The sequence below is a fragment of the Alexandromys fortis genome, unplaced genomic scaffold (assembly GCF_014885135.2).
Source record: "Alexandromys fortis isolate MF-2015 unplaced genomic scaffold, M_Fortis_MF-2015_v1.1 scaffold_92, whole genome shotgun sequence".
Taxonomy (NCBI): Eukaryota; Metazoa; Chordata; class Mammalia; order Rodentia; family Cricetidae; genus Alexandromys; species Alexandromys fortis.
In genome coordinates this window covers 7,064,170-7,080,217 of record NW_026067972.1, presented here as the reverse complement: position 1 = coordinate 7,080,217, position 16,048 = coordinate 7,064,170, and the positions used below count along the sequence as shown (strand labels likewise).

Genomic DNA, 16,048 nt, shown 5'->3' with positions numbered 1-16,048 from the left:
AAAAAAAAACCCACCTCATTTATTTGTCTTTTTTCCCCTTAAGCAGAAATTTAGTGAAAACATTAAGGATATAGTCCCTGTAGCAGAGATGGATTGCTAATTTAGAGCAGTGGTTCTCAATCTGTGGGTCACGATCCCTTTGGGGGCAAACAACCCTTTCACAGGGGTCTCCTAACACCATAGGAAAACATAGATATTTACATTACAACTCATAGCAGTAGCAAAATTACAGTTATAAGGTAACAATGAAAATAATTTTATGGTGGGGGGTCACCGAAACATGAGGAACTGTATTAAACTGTCACAGCATTGGGAAGGTTGAGAACCTTTGCTCTAGAAAATTAAGGCAGACTACATTCTGACGCCAGCCCTTTGTGGGATCCCCTCTTTTCAGGAAGGCACATATAAACTTATTGGCTTTGTGAACCAATTGGCGATTCACTTCAGCCAGGTGGGAAACCTGATCCCCAAGGACTCCGATGAAGGGCGGCGACAACACTACCGAGAGGCGCTGGTGGCAGGTAGGACACGGGCCAGCCCAGGGCTGCAGCCCCAAGCCTGGATCTCTGAGGAGCTGGTCTGGACAGGCCTGGGAGCTAACCCAGGTCATGGGGAGCCCAAGGGACAAGCAGGGCCTGGCAGGCAGGACTGAGCTGGCTTGGACCCTGAACTCATCAGCAGTATCCTGTCAAGGTTCACAGGAGTCGGCCAAGGTGGTGACTTCAGACACAGAGATCATTGAAGAGGATGAAGAACCCAAAGAAGCAGAGACCGAAGCTGGGAGTCAAACAGACGTGCCTGTTGCAACCGAGGTGCGACAGCATTGCTCTTTGGCAGCCGTGGATGGAGGCTTTAGGGGTGACTCAGGGAAGAACGGTGAGATGTGCCAGCGCTCCTGGCAGCATCCTCTGCCCGCCCCCATCCTGTCGGGCCAGGGCTTCCTTCCCCTTACTCCCGACCGTCCACTGTCTCCCTCCCACAGCTAAACCCTGGCCTCCTGATCTTTGTTTCCAGACCACTGAAAAAGTGACAGAAGAGGAACTGATGGCTCCTGTGCAACCCAAGGAACGAAAACTCACTAACCAGTTTAACTTCAGCGAGAGGGCATCCCAGACCTTCAACAACCCCCTCCGGGTAGATCCCCCCACCCCTTCCTTTACAGACCTTCAACATTCCCCCCCCCAGGTAGATTTCCCCCACCACACCCCTTTACTTTGAAGTTCTGTGATGTACAAATGGCAAGGCAGACAGAAGCCTAAGACCAGTACTTGCAGGTCTGAGCCTGGAGAGGGGCGATAGGACAGACCACAGCTTCCCTCTCCAAGGACAACTGGAAAATGTGTTCAAGTCCCTGTAAGTCATTCAGAGGAAGGCCAGAGCCCTGGGACTCCACTGAGAGGCTGCAACTTGGGCTAGACTGGGAAAATGGAGTAGAAATCGGGACCACAGTGTGCCAGGGGGGTGGGGAGTCTAGAAACAATATTAATAGAGGTTGATGGTCTCTGTGGTAGATCAGCTCGGAAAAGCTAGAACATTCCCTGATCATGAAGGGTCCTGAGAAGCAGGCTGAGAGAGCCCGACAGGGTTTTAGGTAAGGGATGCTCACTAAGTGTTCTGCTATGAACACAGTGCACCTATGATGGAGGCAGGCTCTCCAGGGTCAGTCAGTCTTGTGCAGCACCTTATCACCCTGTGTGGTCCTTAGGTTGATACTGTATAGTCGGGTTATATACAATGTGGAGCAAGCAACTTACATGCTGGACGCAGAGAGCCCAGTTTTGGGGAGAAGCCTTCTCATATAAGGGACATTAGCCCTGGTGCTTGTGGGAGGCTAGCCTCTGTGCACTGTGTCTGGAGACTGGTGACAGGCTGGCCTCTTGCAAGTCTGTCCATCTCCAACCTGGACCTCTTCTTGATTAAAAACTGCCATAATTGATCTTCACTGCCCTTGTCCTCCAGCTTAGGCTACTGAAGGAGGCCAGAATGGAAAACAAATGTGGGATTTGAATAATTCCATCTTTCACCAGGCTCTTTGCTTCTCCAGTTCTGTCCCACCCCTTCCTCAGCTCCAACCAAAATGCTTCTCCTAAAGCTGTCTGTCTGTTGGGTTAAGGAAGAGGGAGGAGAGACCATCTGTGGGTCCCCTGTTGTCGCTGTTCTCTAGGATCGAGAGTGTCAGATGGAGCCTCCACCAAGAACAAACTTTTCAGCCACAGCCAATCAGGTAAGATCCTGGGTCAGCCCGAAAGCTGTCTCCATCTGCCCTCCCATGCGTCCTGGAACACTCAGCAGCACAGGAGACTGGCATGTCTTCCAGTCTGCCTTAATTATCTATCCATCTCCCTGCATGTCGTCCTGAGCTATCAGTCCCGAACACTGGGCACATCACATTAGGTCCCCCATAGTGAGTGCTGAACCTGCTTCGTGCCGCCATGCTGGAGGCATGGATGGCTTCTGGAGCCTTCCCCAGGACATGGTAGAATGCTTGTTCCCGTGGACTCTGTAGCCTGTGGCACCCTGTGATTGACTTTAAAGTGCCAACATTCTGACTGCCTTTTGTATTCTTGGGGACTCTCCTCCTTCCCATTAAGCCCTCCTGGCTGTGGTGCTGACTTGGACAGGTACTAGAATCAGGCCCAAGTTCTGCTCTTCCTACTGTGGGATCCTGGACATAGTATGCTTTCTTCTTTCTTAATCCTTCTGCTTCTTTCTTTGTCAACAAAGGCTGGCCAGCCGCCATGCGGGGGTGTTGGTGGGCTCTGAATGAGATAACAAACGCTGAAGTGAGGCACAGAGAGGGGAGAATTTTTAAATGTAAGGTGTGCCTATCCGGCCTCCAGGTGGCAGTGACTGCCCAGTCTGGGAAGCACTCCCTGTGAGCTACTGCATCTGCCCAGCCCCAGATTCTTGCTGCTGCTTCTGCTACAGCTGCTACAGCCCTTGGGTTTTCCTCTCTCCAGCTCTAGTTGGCAGAACGCCTATTTATTATTATTCTTTCTAATCTTGAGATGGGCAGTGAAGTAGATGGTCAGCTGGAGCCAATATGTTTTTCCACTACCGCAGAGGCAGACATTTTTCCCATTAACTCTCTCTCTCTCTCTCTCTCTCTCTCTCTCTCTCTCTCTCTCTCTCTGTGTGTGTGTGTGTGTGTGTGTGTGTTGTATGTGTGTGTGTTCCATGCATGGAGGTCAGAGGGTAGTTTTCAGAAGTCAGTTTTCCCTCCAACATATGGGTCCCAGGGATTGAACTCGGGTCATCAGGCTTGCTGGAAAGGGCCTTTAGTCTCCAAGCTATCTCACCAACTGAGGAAGATTTTTAAAAAATATTTCTTAATTCAGTCTTAGATATCTTCAACAAATTATTAGTTACCGAATGGTTGCACATTTTCTCTTCCTGTTGTGGGTTGAAACCTAGAACTGACCTCCAGCTTAAGATGCAGACCCTGTGCTTCAGGGTGGCTAAGCCCAGCCCAGAGGAACCCTGAAAACTCCTTCCTTCCTGTTCTAGAGTTGATGACTGGTAGGGAAGGTGGACTTTGAACATGTAATTCAATGACAGGAGGGTGCCAACTTGACAGGTTAACACAGCCGACTACTGCAGGCTGAAGAGCTGGCCCTCTGAACGCTCTGCCCTCTGGTGACTCTTCTGTCTTGCTCTTGCCTAGTGGGAAATCTATGATGCCTATGTAGATGAGCTTGAGAAACAGGAAAAGACCAAAGAGAAGGAGAAGACAAAGACTCCAGTGGCTAAGAAGACAGAGAAGATGGCCATGAGGAAACTGACATCTATGGAGTCCCAGGTTTGGTGGGGGTGTCTGCAGCTCAGTCACAGAATGTCTGAGTGGGGCCTTGGGCTGTAGGTAAATAAAAGCTTGCTACATAGAAGGGGTTCACAGCCGCTCAAGGAGGAAGGCTGATATTGAGGTGTGGGTAATTTCTTACCTCAGGAGAAGACATAAGGACAGCTAGAATTGTCTCTGGCATTCCCCATCTTCCCCCTGATTAATATTCTTGAAAGTCAGAAGGGTTTGGGAGTCACTGGCCTAGGACGGAGTTTCTTGAAAAGTCTGTATTATCTGTATCATAGGAAAGTCATCAAGTTGTGTTAGGGGTGAGAATCTAAGGATAAGTTGTCTTCGCTGAGTTTAGGGTGAGTTAAGTTCTTCTGCCCTCAGTCTTTGATTTAATTGCGTCTGATAGTTAAAGTGAGTGACATGGTCATTTTAGTTGTCAACGTGACATGATCTAGCACCTGGGAAGAGTCTCAAGGGGGCTGTAGATCAGATTGGCCTGTGGGTGTGTCTGTGGGGGCTGTCTTGGTTACATTAATGGGTAAGGAAAGACCCAACCCACTGTAGGTGGTGCTATTCCCTAGGTTTGGGTGCTGGACTGTGTAGCATGGAGAACGTGAGCTGAGTATTAGGCGTACATGCATTCATTGTCTTTCCCCTACTGTGATGTGACTAGATGCTTCAAGTTCTTGCTGCCTTGAATTTCCAGCTATGATGTACTGTAACCTGGAATTTTGAACTAAAATAAACCATTTCCCCCTAAGTTGCTCTTGTCAGGGTATTTTTTATCACAGCTACAGATGTGAAACTAGGTCAGTGAGTCTTCAAAAGTTATCTTAGGTACCACTATCATCAGGCCAATGGATGTGGCTGCTTTGAGTTGGGTTGACCATAAGGAGCCAAGTGGGAGTTTTAGAAAGACCATGGCTGGGGACTTAGAAGGGTGAGCCTGCAGGAGTTTAGGGATCACCATAGAGTAAAGGGATGCAACCATGGGGTGATGGTATGGGGGATAGCACCACAGGAGATGCTGGGGACCTCATTTATTCCTAATGAGAGAGAGAAATCTAGGTCTGGAGAAGGAGTCCCAGAGAGAAGATTCTATGGGTGTGACCTGCTTTGGAAGAGGGTCACAAGAAGCTAGGGGCTGGTTTCAGCACTTTGGAGAGCGCCCAGGGCACTCACAGGGAAGTGGCTCTGCTCCTCTCCAACCCCACTAAAACTCAGCTCAATTAAGAAAGTTGTTTTCTTTACCCGAGCTGTGCCCATGTTCTCTTAGTTATGTCCCATGACCCTGATGTCACACTTGAAGGGAGGTTTGAGGGTCCCCTGCTATGACTTAATAGAGACTTTCATTTCCTTTGAATCACTGATCAAACACTAAGTGGTCATGGACATGCTAAGAACACAGTCTCTGTGGGATAGAGCCCCTGCCTCGAGGGCTTTGTCAGTATCCTTGGCTCCCTTGCACCATTCCTCAAGGCACCAGAGGAGGCTCTGGTCTGGGTTAGGCTGAAGATCCTTGAGAGTTTGGGCTATTGGCCATGCTGGAACCCATAATGGCAGAAACCCCAACTAGAGTCATCAAGACTCACCAAGACCCAGAAAACAGAAGACTCTGTGGCTGAGACTGAAAATTGATGTGGGACCTAAAGCCTGCCAAAGCTGATGTCAACACTTCCTGTCACTCTGGTTCATCCAGTTTGCTGACATGGGAAACAGGGATATGGGCAGATTCTGATGTGTAGTTGCTTTGTTTTTTACTTCTTTTACTCTTTGCTCTTTGAGGGGCCTGCCATCCAGCTCCCAAATAACCACATGGAGACCATTCTTTCTTATAAATTCCCGCACTTAGCTTGGCTTATTTCCAGCCAGCTTTTCTTAACTTAAATTATCCTGTTTACCTTTTGCCTCTGGGTTTTTATCTTTCTCTATTTTTGTATATCTTTTCTTTTCTTCTTATTCCTTGTCTGGCTGGGTAGCTGGCTCCTGGCATCTTTCTCTCCTTCTTTTCTTCTTTTCTCACTCCCCCTCTTCTCATTCTTTTCTTTATTCATTCTCTCTGCCTGACCTATCCCTCTCCTGTCTAGCTATTGGCCATTCAGCTCTTTATTAGTCCAATCAGGTATTTTAGAGAGGCAAAGTAACAGTTTCACAGAGTTTCACTTAGATGAATAGATAAATATTCTCTCCCACACTGATCCGCTGGGCCGAGAAGCTATGGTGAGGTAGGACACTGTGTGAAGAATGTACACCATTCCTGGGTGAGTATCTTGGCAAGAACCCTTTCCCCAAAGGAATTGAGTTCTAGCCGGGAATGCCAGGTGCTGAGCCCAGTTGTCTGTAAGAACGAGTGAGGATGGTGGCACCTTCCCTTTTGCCTAGACCTAGAGCTGTAGCAGAGAAATGCGGTTTCCTCAAAGACCTCTGTCTGTTTAGGTTGGTAAAGGGCTCAGGTGTGGGCAGGGAGAAAAGAGAGTAAGTTCATGATATCCTACAAGAAGGTCCTGGGTAATGGATTGCAGGTCTCAGGCTTGGCTGAATACACAGAAATGAATGCAAGCTTGTCTGGTCTGGAGGATTTGGCAGGCATAGAGGAATGGGATCAGAAGCCGCCAGGTCAGTCAGAACCCACAAAGAGCGGTGGCTGCTCCAGCAGGATGGCATCTGGAGCAGTGGAGGTGATACCCACTGTACTCTCATCTGGGCACATCTAGAGTCCGGCCTAGGTCTCCCAGGACAAGGATAGTGTAGTCAGATGGAGTAGGGACAAGAGCATGGCCTCCGAAGCCCACAGACTCGCTATTCAAGTCTGGCTTTGATAATATGAGCTGGAGCTTTAAGAAGCCTCAGTTTCCCAAAGTGTAAAGCCATCTGAAATGACATCACACTTTGCAAGATTGTCGACGAGCCACAATAATGTATACACACAGGGCTAGCAGCATTGCCACTGTTGGTAACTGGCCACACAGGCTTGTGGAGCTTGGACAAGATCGCTGTAGGGAGCGTTGACGTGGGGAGCTGAGGCACTGCAGTGCAGCATCAGAGGGGTTACCTTCAGGTCTGTAGTTCAGATTGTAGCAGCAGAGCCAGGAAAGCTAGTGTCAGTTAACTGGCTAGCTGTCCACAGCAAGCATTGCCGCACACAGGGAGAGTCAAGCTGGCCCGGAAGTTATAAAAGGAGAGCTTGTGCTTTAGGTCAAGAAGTGGAAGGGGGAATCTGGGAACAGGTGAACTCTGAGCGCTATACTTACAGACTCCAACGCCGGCCTTCCTTGCCCAGTTTTCTGAGATAGAGTCAGTCTGAAGAGTGGTGAAGGGCCCTCCAAGAGCCATTTCCCAGATGCCGATGCGTGAGCCTCCACCACTCAACTGTGTTCCCTCCAGCTGTGCTGCCACCAGGAACTGAATTAAATCAATGTTGCATTGTTGTGTTTACCCCCACATGGTCTCTGAGTGAGAGGCCACCCATCCATCCTCACTTTGTCCCAGGACTCTGCCACCCAGAGAATCAAAGTAACTTGCTCAGGATTGTGTCTAACTGGGAAAGAAATCCACCTGTGTGATCTAGAACCTTGTCTCTTCTTAAGGTTTTTAACTAGATTTTACTTATTTAATTTGTGGAAAGAGTGTCTCACACGAGCCACAGCATGTGTGGAAGACAGAAGTAAATTTGTGGAAGTCATTTCTCTCCTTCCACGATGTGAGTCCCGGGGATGAACACAGATCTTCAGGCTCTACCCACTGAGCAATCTTGCCGCCCCCACAACCTAGTCTCTTAATCCCAGCCAGCATGGCCTCCCCCAGCAGTGTAGTCTCCAGGATTCGTACATCCAACCCGTGGTCACTGTCTGGATGCATACTTAGCTTGTTCCCTTCTGCCACTCATTCCAAACTCTTTGTTCTTTTCTTTTTTTTAAAGACTTATTTTTGTATTTTTTAATTATGTGTATGTAGGGGAAGAGGGTTGTATGCACAGGGAGGCGATGTCCTTGCGTCTAGAGGCACAGATTCCCCTGGAGCTGGAGTTAGAGGCTGTTGTGAGCTCCCCAGAATGTGTACTGGTAATGGAATTCTAGTCTCGTGCAAGAGCAGTAAGTGCTCCTAACTGCTGAACCGTCATCTCTTTCCCTCCTTGTTTGTGCTTTTCTTGCCAGCCCTAAACTTCTTGCATCTCTGTTAACTTGCCAAGCAGTTTACTTCTCTGGAAGCTGCTTCTTGGTTCAGAGGGAGTCGTTTCCCAGGGCAGAACTCGCCGCTTTGTCTGTGTCTGGGAAGGGCCCTGGCTTGGCAGGCACAGGTCTCCCTTGCATTCCACCTGAAGCTTATTTCCCCGCTTGGGCCTCTGTGACTCCCTCACCCTGAGACTAAAGAAGTAAGGCGTTTGGGCCGGACCCTCCCTTAGGCCTTTCATGGGAATCTGTCTTCCCTGATCGGAGAAAGCCTCTAACAGGTCCTTGAGTACTCTGCCCTCCAGTGCCTTCCTGGGCTCTGTTCCATGCCTTTTCCAAAACAAACCGGATGGGAGAATAAGAAGCAGCTTTATCCAGGGACTAAATGTGTCCTCTCAGACCCTGCGCACCCATGAGGAAAGGACTCCCAGACGTGGTGGTTGTGGGAAACTGGGCTGTGAGCCATCTCTGAGCCCTTTGGGATAGGCAACAACAGGGGTCTACTGCCGAACCAGTTGCAAACCTGGGCTTTGGCTCAGGGCACATGGCATGGCCTTGCCAGGCACCAGCTGATGAGGACGTGTGACTTCTGTATTCCACAGAGTGATGATATCACCAAAGTGTCCCAAGCTGCTAAGATTGTGGAGCGAATGGTCAACCAAAACACATATGATGATGTTGCTCAAGGTAAGACTTAAAGGGATGTAAGTTTTTATTATTTTTATTTATTTTCTGTTGTGTGTGTGCCTGTGTCTGTGTGCATGTGCTCATGCCTGTTTGTCTGAATGTGCACTCAGAAGAGGGCATGGATCTCCCAGAACTGGTGCTGCTGATGCTCGCCAGCTGCCTTATGGGTACTGGGAATCAAAACCCGGGTCCTCTGTAGGTGTTCTTAGCTGCTGAGCCAACTTGCCAGTCTCAGAAATAGTATTTAAAATGCTTCACAAAAGACTAGCGTTTGAGTGTTCCATGCTAAGTCCTACAGTGAAGGGGAAAATAAAGCAACCAAACGCAAGCCACCACCTCCCTTCCTCCTCTGGATGTAGCTGAAGGGACAAGACTTGTGCAAGTCCACCATGAACATAAAAAAACAGCGGGAGCAGTGATGCGACCTGACACATAGCAAGCTGAGCTGCACAATAGTGATCGAATGCCATCCTCTCGACAGTCCTGGGCAGAAAGGCACCCTGCCTTCACATATGAGCAGCAGAGGACAAAGCTGCCTGACTAGTGAGTGCCAAAGAGAACCCAGATCTAGGTCTTGACCTTGTGTCCCAGTCCCCACTCAGTGGGCTTGGAGATGCTAACACTAGAACTCGGGGGAGAGGAATTTCTCTGGGGGCCCCTGAAGAAGAGAAAAATGGACAGGTAGTGGTGGCACACACCTTTAATCCCAGCACTTGGGAGGCTGAGGCAGGTGGATTTCTGAGTTTGAGGCCAGCCCGGTCTACAAAGCGAGTTCTAGGACAGCCAGAGCTACACAGAGAAACCCATTTTCGGGGGGGGGGGGTGTGAATAATAAGAAGAGAAAAATAAATATGGGATGCATGGAAAAGGTCAAGGAGGGCTCCAGGTGCAGTGGGCTAAGGGTCAGAGATAAGCAGGGTCTGTGTGAGCAGGTGTGGAAGGACGGGTATTCGCATCAGAGCATGGCATGAGCAGCGGCTGGCAGTGAGAGTGGGTAGGAGCTGACCCTGGGGACAAGGGGCAGCAGGCTCAAGGACCCAAGCAGTAGCTATTGGAAAATGGTGGGAATTCAGGCTGAAGAAGCAGTTGGGGCCTTCTCTAGACAGTTGAGAGACACTGACACCCCGGGCAGAGCAATGCCCAATGAGAGAGGAGCTGGAGAAGGAAGCGACCGGGCAGAATTCAGGGACCAAAGTGAAGGTGTGGGGTGGAACAGGCTTCGCCATGCCTGGTCAGAACAGGGGACGGGACAAAGGGAGAAGTGAAATTGTGGAAAACAAGCACCAAAGCTCACTGTGAAGGGCCTGCAGGCCAGGAATTGTGCTGTACAATGTGGGCATAGCATTTTACGTTTTCCAAACAGCTATCCTGGGATGTAAATAGCATTATTATCCCCATTTTATGGATGAGAAATCCAAGCTAATCTGTTACTTCTTGACCAAAATCACAACCAGTGGGAGCCATGAGTAGCTGAGCCCCTTGGTAGATCTGTTGATGAACCACTTCATCACTGGCTAAGCAGCCTCCAAGCTGGAGGAGGCATTTCACAGGAGCACACTCAGTACATCTACCCTAGCAATTAATTAGTGACGAGGGGAAGATAGAAATTGATTCAGAAATGCTCCAGTCCTGGGGGCCTGGGAAATTATGGAGTCTCTGACAGCGCCAAGAAAATGGCCTCCTTCCCTGGTATGAAGAGCACATTCCCAAGTGGCTTGTGTCTCCCTGAGAGGCTGTACACTTATGTGGAGCAGCTGCCTCCCCAGAGTTGGCAACGCCATGTTGCTGGCTGGTCTCCTCTGCTGACAGCCTCGGGCCCTTCTTGGTGACTTGATGCTCATTGCTCACCCGTGGGACACAGAACTAAGGCTGCCAAGCCCGGCAGCCTAAACAAGCCCCCTCGTTACCGTTCAGGCTGGAAAACGACCTTGAGTGGCTTTCAAAGCTGTCAGAGTACACAGCCGCTGTGAATGAACCTGTCACTCACACAGCGTGGCTTCCCTAGACTCAGCCTCAGCAAGTGGCCCACCACAGGGCTGCAAGCCTGATTAATATCCATGGAGAAATTGGCCTTGTGAACCGCTTTCATTTGTAAGAGTGCAGTCACATAAAAATGCATTGAACTTTGATTTTTTTTAATTGCGCAGTGTTTTCCCTTTGGGAAAGTGTAATCGTGAAGGAGAAATAAAAATAAAGAAGTGTTACCAATTAATCCCGCTCTGAAATGAGGAATTTTCAAAGCTCCCCCAAGCTCAGGAATCTTGATGTGATCAAGGCTCACACCTTTCTGACTGGCCACTTAAATCTTTGTGGTGGTTGTTGTTGTTCCAAGACAGTTTTGAGGTTTAAATGTAATCCTACAACAGCCTCAAGGTATGCGGCATTGTGGGAGGGCCCAGGCAATGCCTGGGCGTGTCTCTGACTGCAGAATCGGGGCGCTCCTTCTAATTGGCCGTTCCACTTGAGAGAAGGCAGAACCATTTCCCACCTGACTTTGGGGCCCTGCTGTGTGGCTGTCCCTGCACCACGCACTGGGGACATACGGAGGGATATAACGACGTAGATCTGGCTCTCCAGGAGTTGCGCAGCACAGAGGACAGGCTGAAAGACTGAAAGATGTCTCAGGAGAGGAGAGGCAGGACTGGGATAGACAGATTAACTCCACGAGAAAGAGCCAGGTATGCAGGTATAGTGGCTTATGCCTGAACTTGCAGCATTCAGGTGATTGAGACAGGAGGATGGCCACGAGTTCCAGGCCAGCCTGAACCACATAGTGAAAAAAAAAATGTAATGGCACACACCTGTAGCATAGAAGGCTGAGGCTGGAGGATCACTTGAGCCCAGACATTGCAGTCCAGCTTGGGTAATATAGTGATAATAGGTTACAGACCCCCAGCTGCCATGCACAGATTCTCTCTCTCTCCCCAACCCCCTCCCCTGCAAATCAGGCCACACTCCTCTGCCACTCTCTTGACAGAGTTGATAGGCGACACATGCTGTGGCCTTGCAACTGAGACCCCACTTTGAAAAAAAAAAAGGAAGGAAAACGAAGACCCTATAGAAAAAGAGGATAAAGATTCAGAGAAAGAGCAAGAGGAGTCATCCAGGTGGGGCAAGGCATTCTAGAGCTGGAAACGCATGAGGAAACACGGGGAAACACAAGAAAAAGTGGTCGGAAAGGATGTGGAGGTGGTGGCCATGAGCCTTGTTCAAGGAGAGCCATGAGAAGTGTGTGGAGAGAGGCGCGGTGGAGGGAGAGTTTGTTCTTGCTCTGCTGGCCCTGAAGAGCATGGACTGAATGAGGGAGGAGGAAGGAGACCAACTTGAAGAATACAACAGCCAGGTGATGGGTTTAGCTATCTCAACCTAGGTGGTAGCTATGGGTTAAAAAATGGATGTAAAAAGACAGGAGGACAAAAAAGAAAGGGTAGAAAGAGATCAGCCAAGGAATTCCCACCTTTAGCTTAGGTAAGCAGAAAGGTGAGTCTTCTGGATAACTTAGTGAAAATGGAAGCCAACTTTGAGGATGAAGCTTGAGTTTGGGGAACCCACAGAAGAGCGTCCTGGTGCCTTCATTACAGTGAGGCTTGGCAGTGAGCATAAAGTCGGGCTGTATTTTAGGAATCTAGGAGGCAGGATGAATAGAACTATTAATCAGCCGCTGGCAGCTGAACCCTTGAAATCTGGCTGCTCTGGCCCGAGCTTCTGAAGCACTGAGAAAGCTCACAAGGACGAGGGATACAACCTGGGATTCTGTCCACGCACATATGGATGCATTACTAGTATACAGGGGGAAGTTCTGTGTCAGGCATTTTTCTAGGCACTTTGCATATATTATACTTAACCTATATTCTCACAATAGCCCTTTGAGATGGCACTGCTATTATTTCCAGCCCCAAACACAAAGAGGTTCATTGTATTGCCCAAGGAGGTATCGATTTGCTACAAAGTGGCAGCTCCTGGCTGACTGTGTCTGTTTGTGTTTAAGATTTTAAGTACTATGAGGATGCTGCTGATGAATACAGGGACCAGGAGGGTACGCTGCTGCCTCTCTGGAAGTTTCAAAATGACAAAGCCAAGCGCCTGGCCGTCACCGCCCTCTGCTGGTGAGCACAGATACTGCAGCAAATCTAGGGTCCCGGAGCACCCACTGTGTGCCAAGTCCTGAGCCCTATGTCCTTCTATTGCACTTTACATCTTGACTGTGACACGTGACAAAGTAGGGGGAAAAAAGGACCTGGATTCTTATTGGATTTCAGGATTATCTAATGTCTACTATTGGTGAGAATCTAAGCCGGACAGTCAATGTCTGCAGTGTAGGTAGTCACACATGCCCTTGGGAATGTTCTTGACCATGGGGGAGGGCCATGTCTGTTTACTGTGCTAATGAGTTCACATTTCTTTGGCAGGAATCCGAAGTACAAGGATCTCTTTGCAGTGGGACACGGCTCCTGTAAGTGATCTAGCAATTCATTTGTTTGCTTGAGCATATACAGATCTTAGGTTCCTAGTGTGTTCAGAGCTTTCTCTGGCAGGTGTGTGAAATACAGAGATGACCAGGACATTGTCACTGGCCCTCTGAGAGAGCTCACAGTCCAGTGCAATGGTTCTCGACCTTCCTGTGACCTTTAGTACATACAGCTCCTCACGTTGTGGGGACCCTCACCCATAATATTATTTTCATTGCTACTTCATAACTGTATTTTTGCTGCTGTTATGAGTCAGAATATAATATCTGTTTTCTGGTGGTCTTAGGTGATCCCTGTGAAAGGGTCGTTCAACCCTCAAGGGGTCATGACCCACGAGGGTTGAGCATCACTGTTCTAGTGAGAAGACCCACACTCATCTGAGCAATTAGTGTTGGAAAAGAGAATACAGCTGAATATGCCAACTGAACCTCAGAGAATGAAGGAGAAGGCTTTGTAGCAGAGGGGCCAGTGTAGACCAAGCCTGCAGGCAGGATGGTGGGGCCAGCCCTCAAAGGACCTGGTAAGCCATTCAAGAAGGAAACTGCTGAAGGAATTCTAGAAGGGGCAGAAACATGTCCAGTACCAGAAGGAAATGCAGGCCTGAGACGAGAGGCTGGGAGACCTGGTGCAGGTGTGCCAAGGAGAAATGGCAAGACCCTAGCCACTCCAAGAGGGGGATGGAGGCCCTTCCTGACCAGGCCTGAGGCAGGGTAGGGGTGAGGAAAAGCGAGTACTTTAAGTTCATTCTTCTGTTCCTGAGACACTGGAAACCACAGTTACCTGTGCTCTTGGCCCTGCTGGGTGGTACCCAAGGTGGGGGCAGCATGGTGGCACCTGTGTCCATGGTACCTGGGCTAAGCAAGAACCCCCGCCACTGAACGGGCATAGTCCCTGCTCCTACACAGCAAGCAAGCCAGGCACAACTCCCTGATGCTAACAGCTTGTTCTCTGGCTGGGAGGATTCGCTTCTGCGAACAGAAAAACCCTTCCGTTCTTCAAGCTGCTGCTGGCTGGCAGGCATACAAGCTCCTGGTCACTGCCCCTTAGATTGCCCAGGGTAGGGATCCAGGGGGAGGGGGAGGACTTGGTATTTGTTATTCCTCTCAGGGAGGAGACATTGGAGCTGCTCCCAGCCCTGTGGTCTGGGCTGCCTTTGAGGGTGCCCTAAATGCCTGCTTTGTGTCCTTACTCCTGAGGGTGGCTGCCAAATGTGAAGCCCCCCCCCCCCCCCCCGGCAGGGACAGAGCACATTCTCCCCTCTCTGCTGCAGCTACTGGGCCTGGAACAGAGCCTGGGGGTTGGGTAGGCCCTCCCGGGAGTGGGTGTGGACCTCCAGGCTCCCTGCTTGAGACTGAGGTGAGAGTGTGGGAGCCTCCCCAGAGGGTGGAGGAGAAACCCCATAAATTCCAGCCCATCTTCCATCCAGGGTTAGAAGCAAGGCCATGTGGAGCCATCCACGGGAGGTAGCCTTAGTCAGAAAAAGTAATACCTTCCACGAGGGTTCGCCGAGCTCCTTTGGGCAAGCCTTTACCCAGGAAATGCTTCTTTGTCTTTCCTTAGCCTTTGGAGGCACAGGCCCAGTGGTGCCCACAGCTAAGGACCTCCCTCTGCGGGAGCACTTCTCAGTGCCTCTATCTCCTTAGTGACATGGCAAGACTGACACCCAGCCAGGCCTCCATCTGGAGCCATCTCCCAACAGGCAGGAGGAGAGACCCACGAGCTCCAGGAGCATTTAGACACACAGGCCAAGAACATTTTCCTGTTCTCTCCCCGGCAAAAACCCTTAGAGGGCCCGAGCAGAGCAGGGGAGATGGGGACCTCTTCATAAGCCGTGGCAGAGGCAATGCTGTTCGCTGCTGTCCCTGGCCAGTTTTCAGATGACCATCTATTGCAGCCCCAGCCTCAGGCCTGAGCAGGGCCAGCCGAGGTGGGGCCACAGAAATTCTGCACTGGCTCCTGAGATCACCTGGAGCAACTTGTGTTCTCAGATGTGTGCTCCATGGAAGGAAAAGCGGAAGCTGAGGCAGCACCCCGGTTGTGCAGCACCCCAGTTGCGGACAGGGTCATCACGAGGAACAGATAGTCCTATCAGCCTCCATCACAACCTTTGAAAGTTCCCAAATACCCCCGCCCCCAGGGGAGAAAAACTGAAGAGACACTGAATGAGACTTGCGGTTTATTTCCGAGATTGAGTCTGATAAGTGCAGCTCAGGCCTTTGAAGCTCCCGTTCCTCCTAAAATTCAGATGTTTATTTTATAACCCAGCTACAGAAAAATTATGTAGTGTCTTAGTTAGGGTTACTATTGCTGCTAGAAAACACATGGCCAAAGTGACTTGGGGAGGAGGGGGTTTATTCGGCTTATGCTTCCACATCACACACAGCTCATCATCAAAGGGGCAGGAACTCAAGCAGGGCAGGAACCTGGAGGCAGGAGCTGAGGCAGGGGCCATGGAGGGATGCTGCTTACAGGTTTGCTCCTCATGGCTTGCTCAGCTTGCTCTTTTATAGAGTCCAGGACCACCAACCCAGGGAAAGCACCCTCACCAATCAGTAATCAAGGAAATGACTTACAGGCTTGTCTACAGCCTGATTTTATGAACATATTTTCTTAATTGAGGCTCCCTCCTCTTAGCTGACTCTAGCTTGTGTCAAGTTGACATAAAAACTAGCCAGTACAAGAAGGAAAGGCGTGCATTCTAGGAAGGACTGGGGCCTGTCACATCCTTAGGATACAATTTCCTGGGGTTAGATATGGAGCAAGAAGAAAAAAGAAAGCCAGGCCTGGTGGCATAAGCCTTTAATCCCATTTAATACCAGCACTGGGGAGGCAGAGGCAGGTAGATCTCTGTGATTTGGAGGCCAGCCTGGTCTACAGAATGAATTCTTGGACAGCCAAGACTACTCAGAGAAACCGCATCTCAAAAACCA

General features: G+C 49.8%; 1 protein-coding gene across 2 annotated transcripts in view; it reads left to right on the top strand.

Annotated features, from left to right (window-relative positions):
* Window positions 1-16,048, top strand: part of Dnai1 (dynein axonemal intermediate chain 1) — a 66,101-nt gene that overhangs the window by 29,517 nt on the left and 20,536 nt on the right. Inside the window, exons 5-12 of one of the 2 annotated variants that reach the window (XM_050156111.1) lie at window positions 395-521; window positions 694-812; window positions 1,015-1,134; window positions 2,165-2,224; window positions 3,665-3,799; window positions 8,565-8,649; window positions 12,638-12,755; window positions 13,059-13,102. In XM_050156111.1, coding sequence (XP_050012068.1) covers window positions 395-521; window positions 694-812; window positions 1,015-1,134; window positions 2,165-2,224; window positions 3,665-3,799; window positions 8,565-8,649; window positions 12,638-12,755; window positions 13,059-13,102 — 808 coding nt within the window. Of the gene's footprint in view, window positions 1-394; window positions 522-693; window positions 877-1,014; window positions 1,135-2,164; window positions 2,225-3,664; window positions 3,800-8,564; window positions 8,650-12,637; window positions 12,756-13,058; window positions 13,103-16,048 lie in introns of those variants that run through there. The other variant, XM_050156112.1, reaches the window with a different exon arrangement.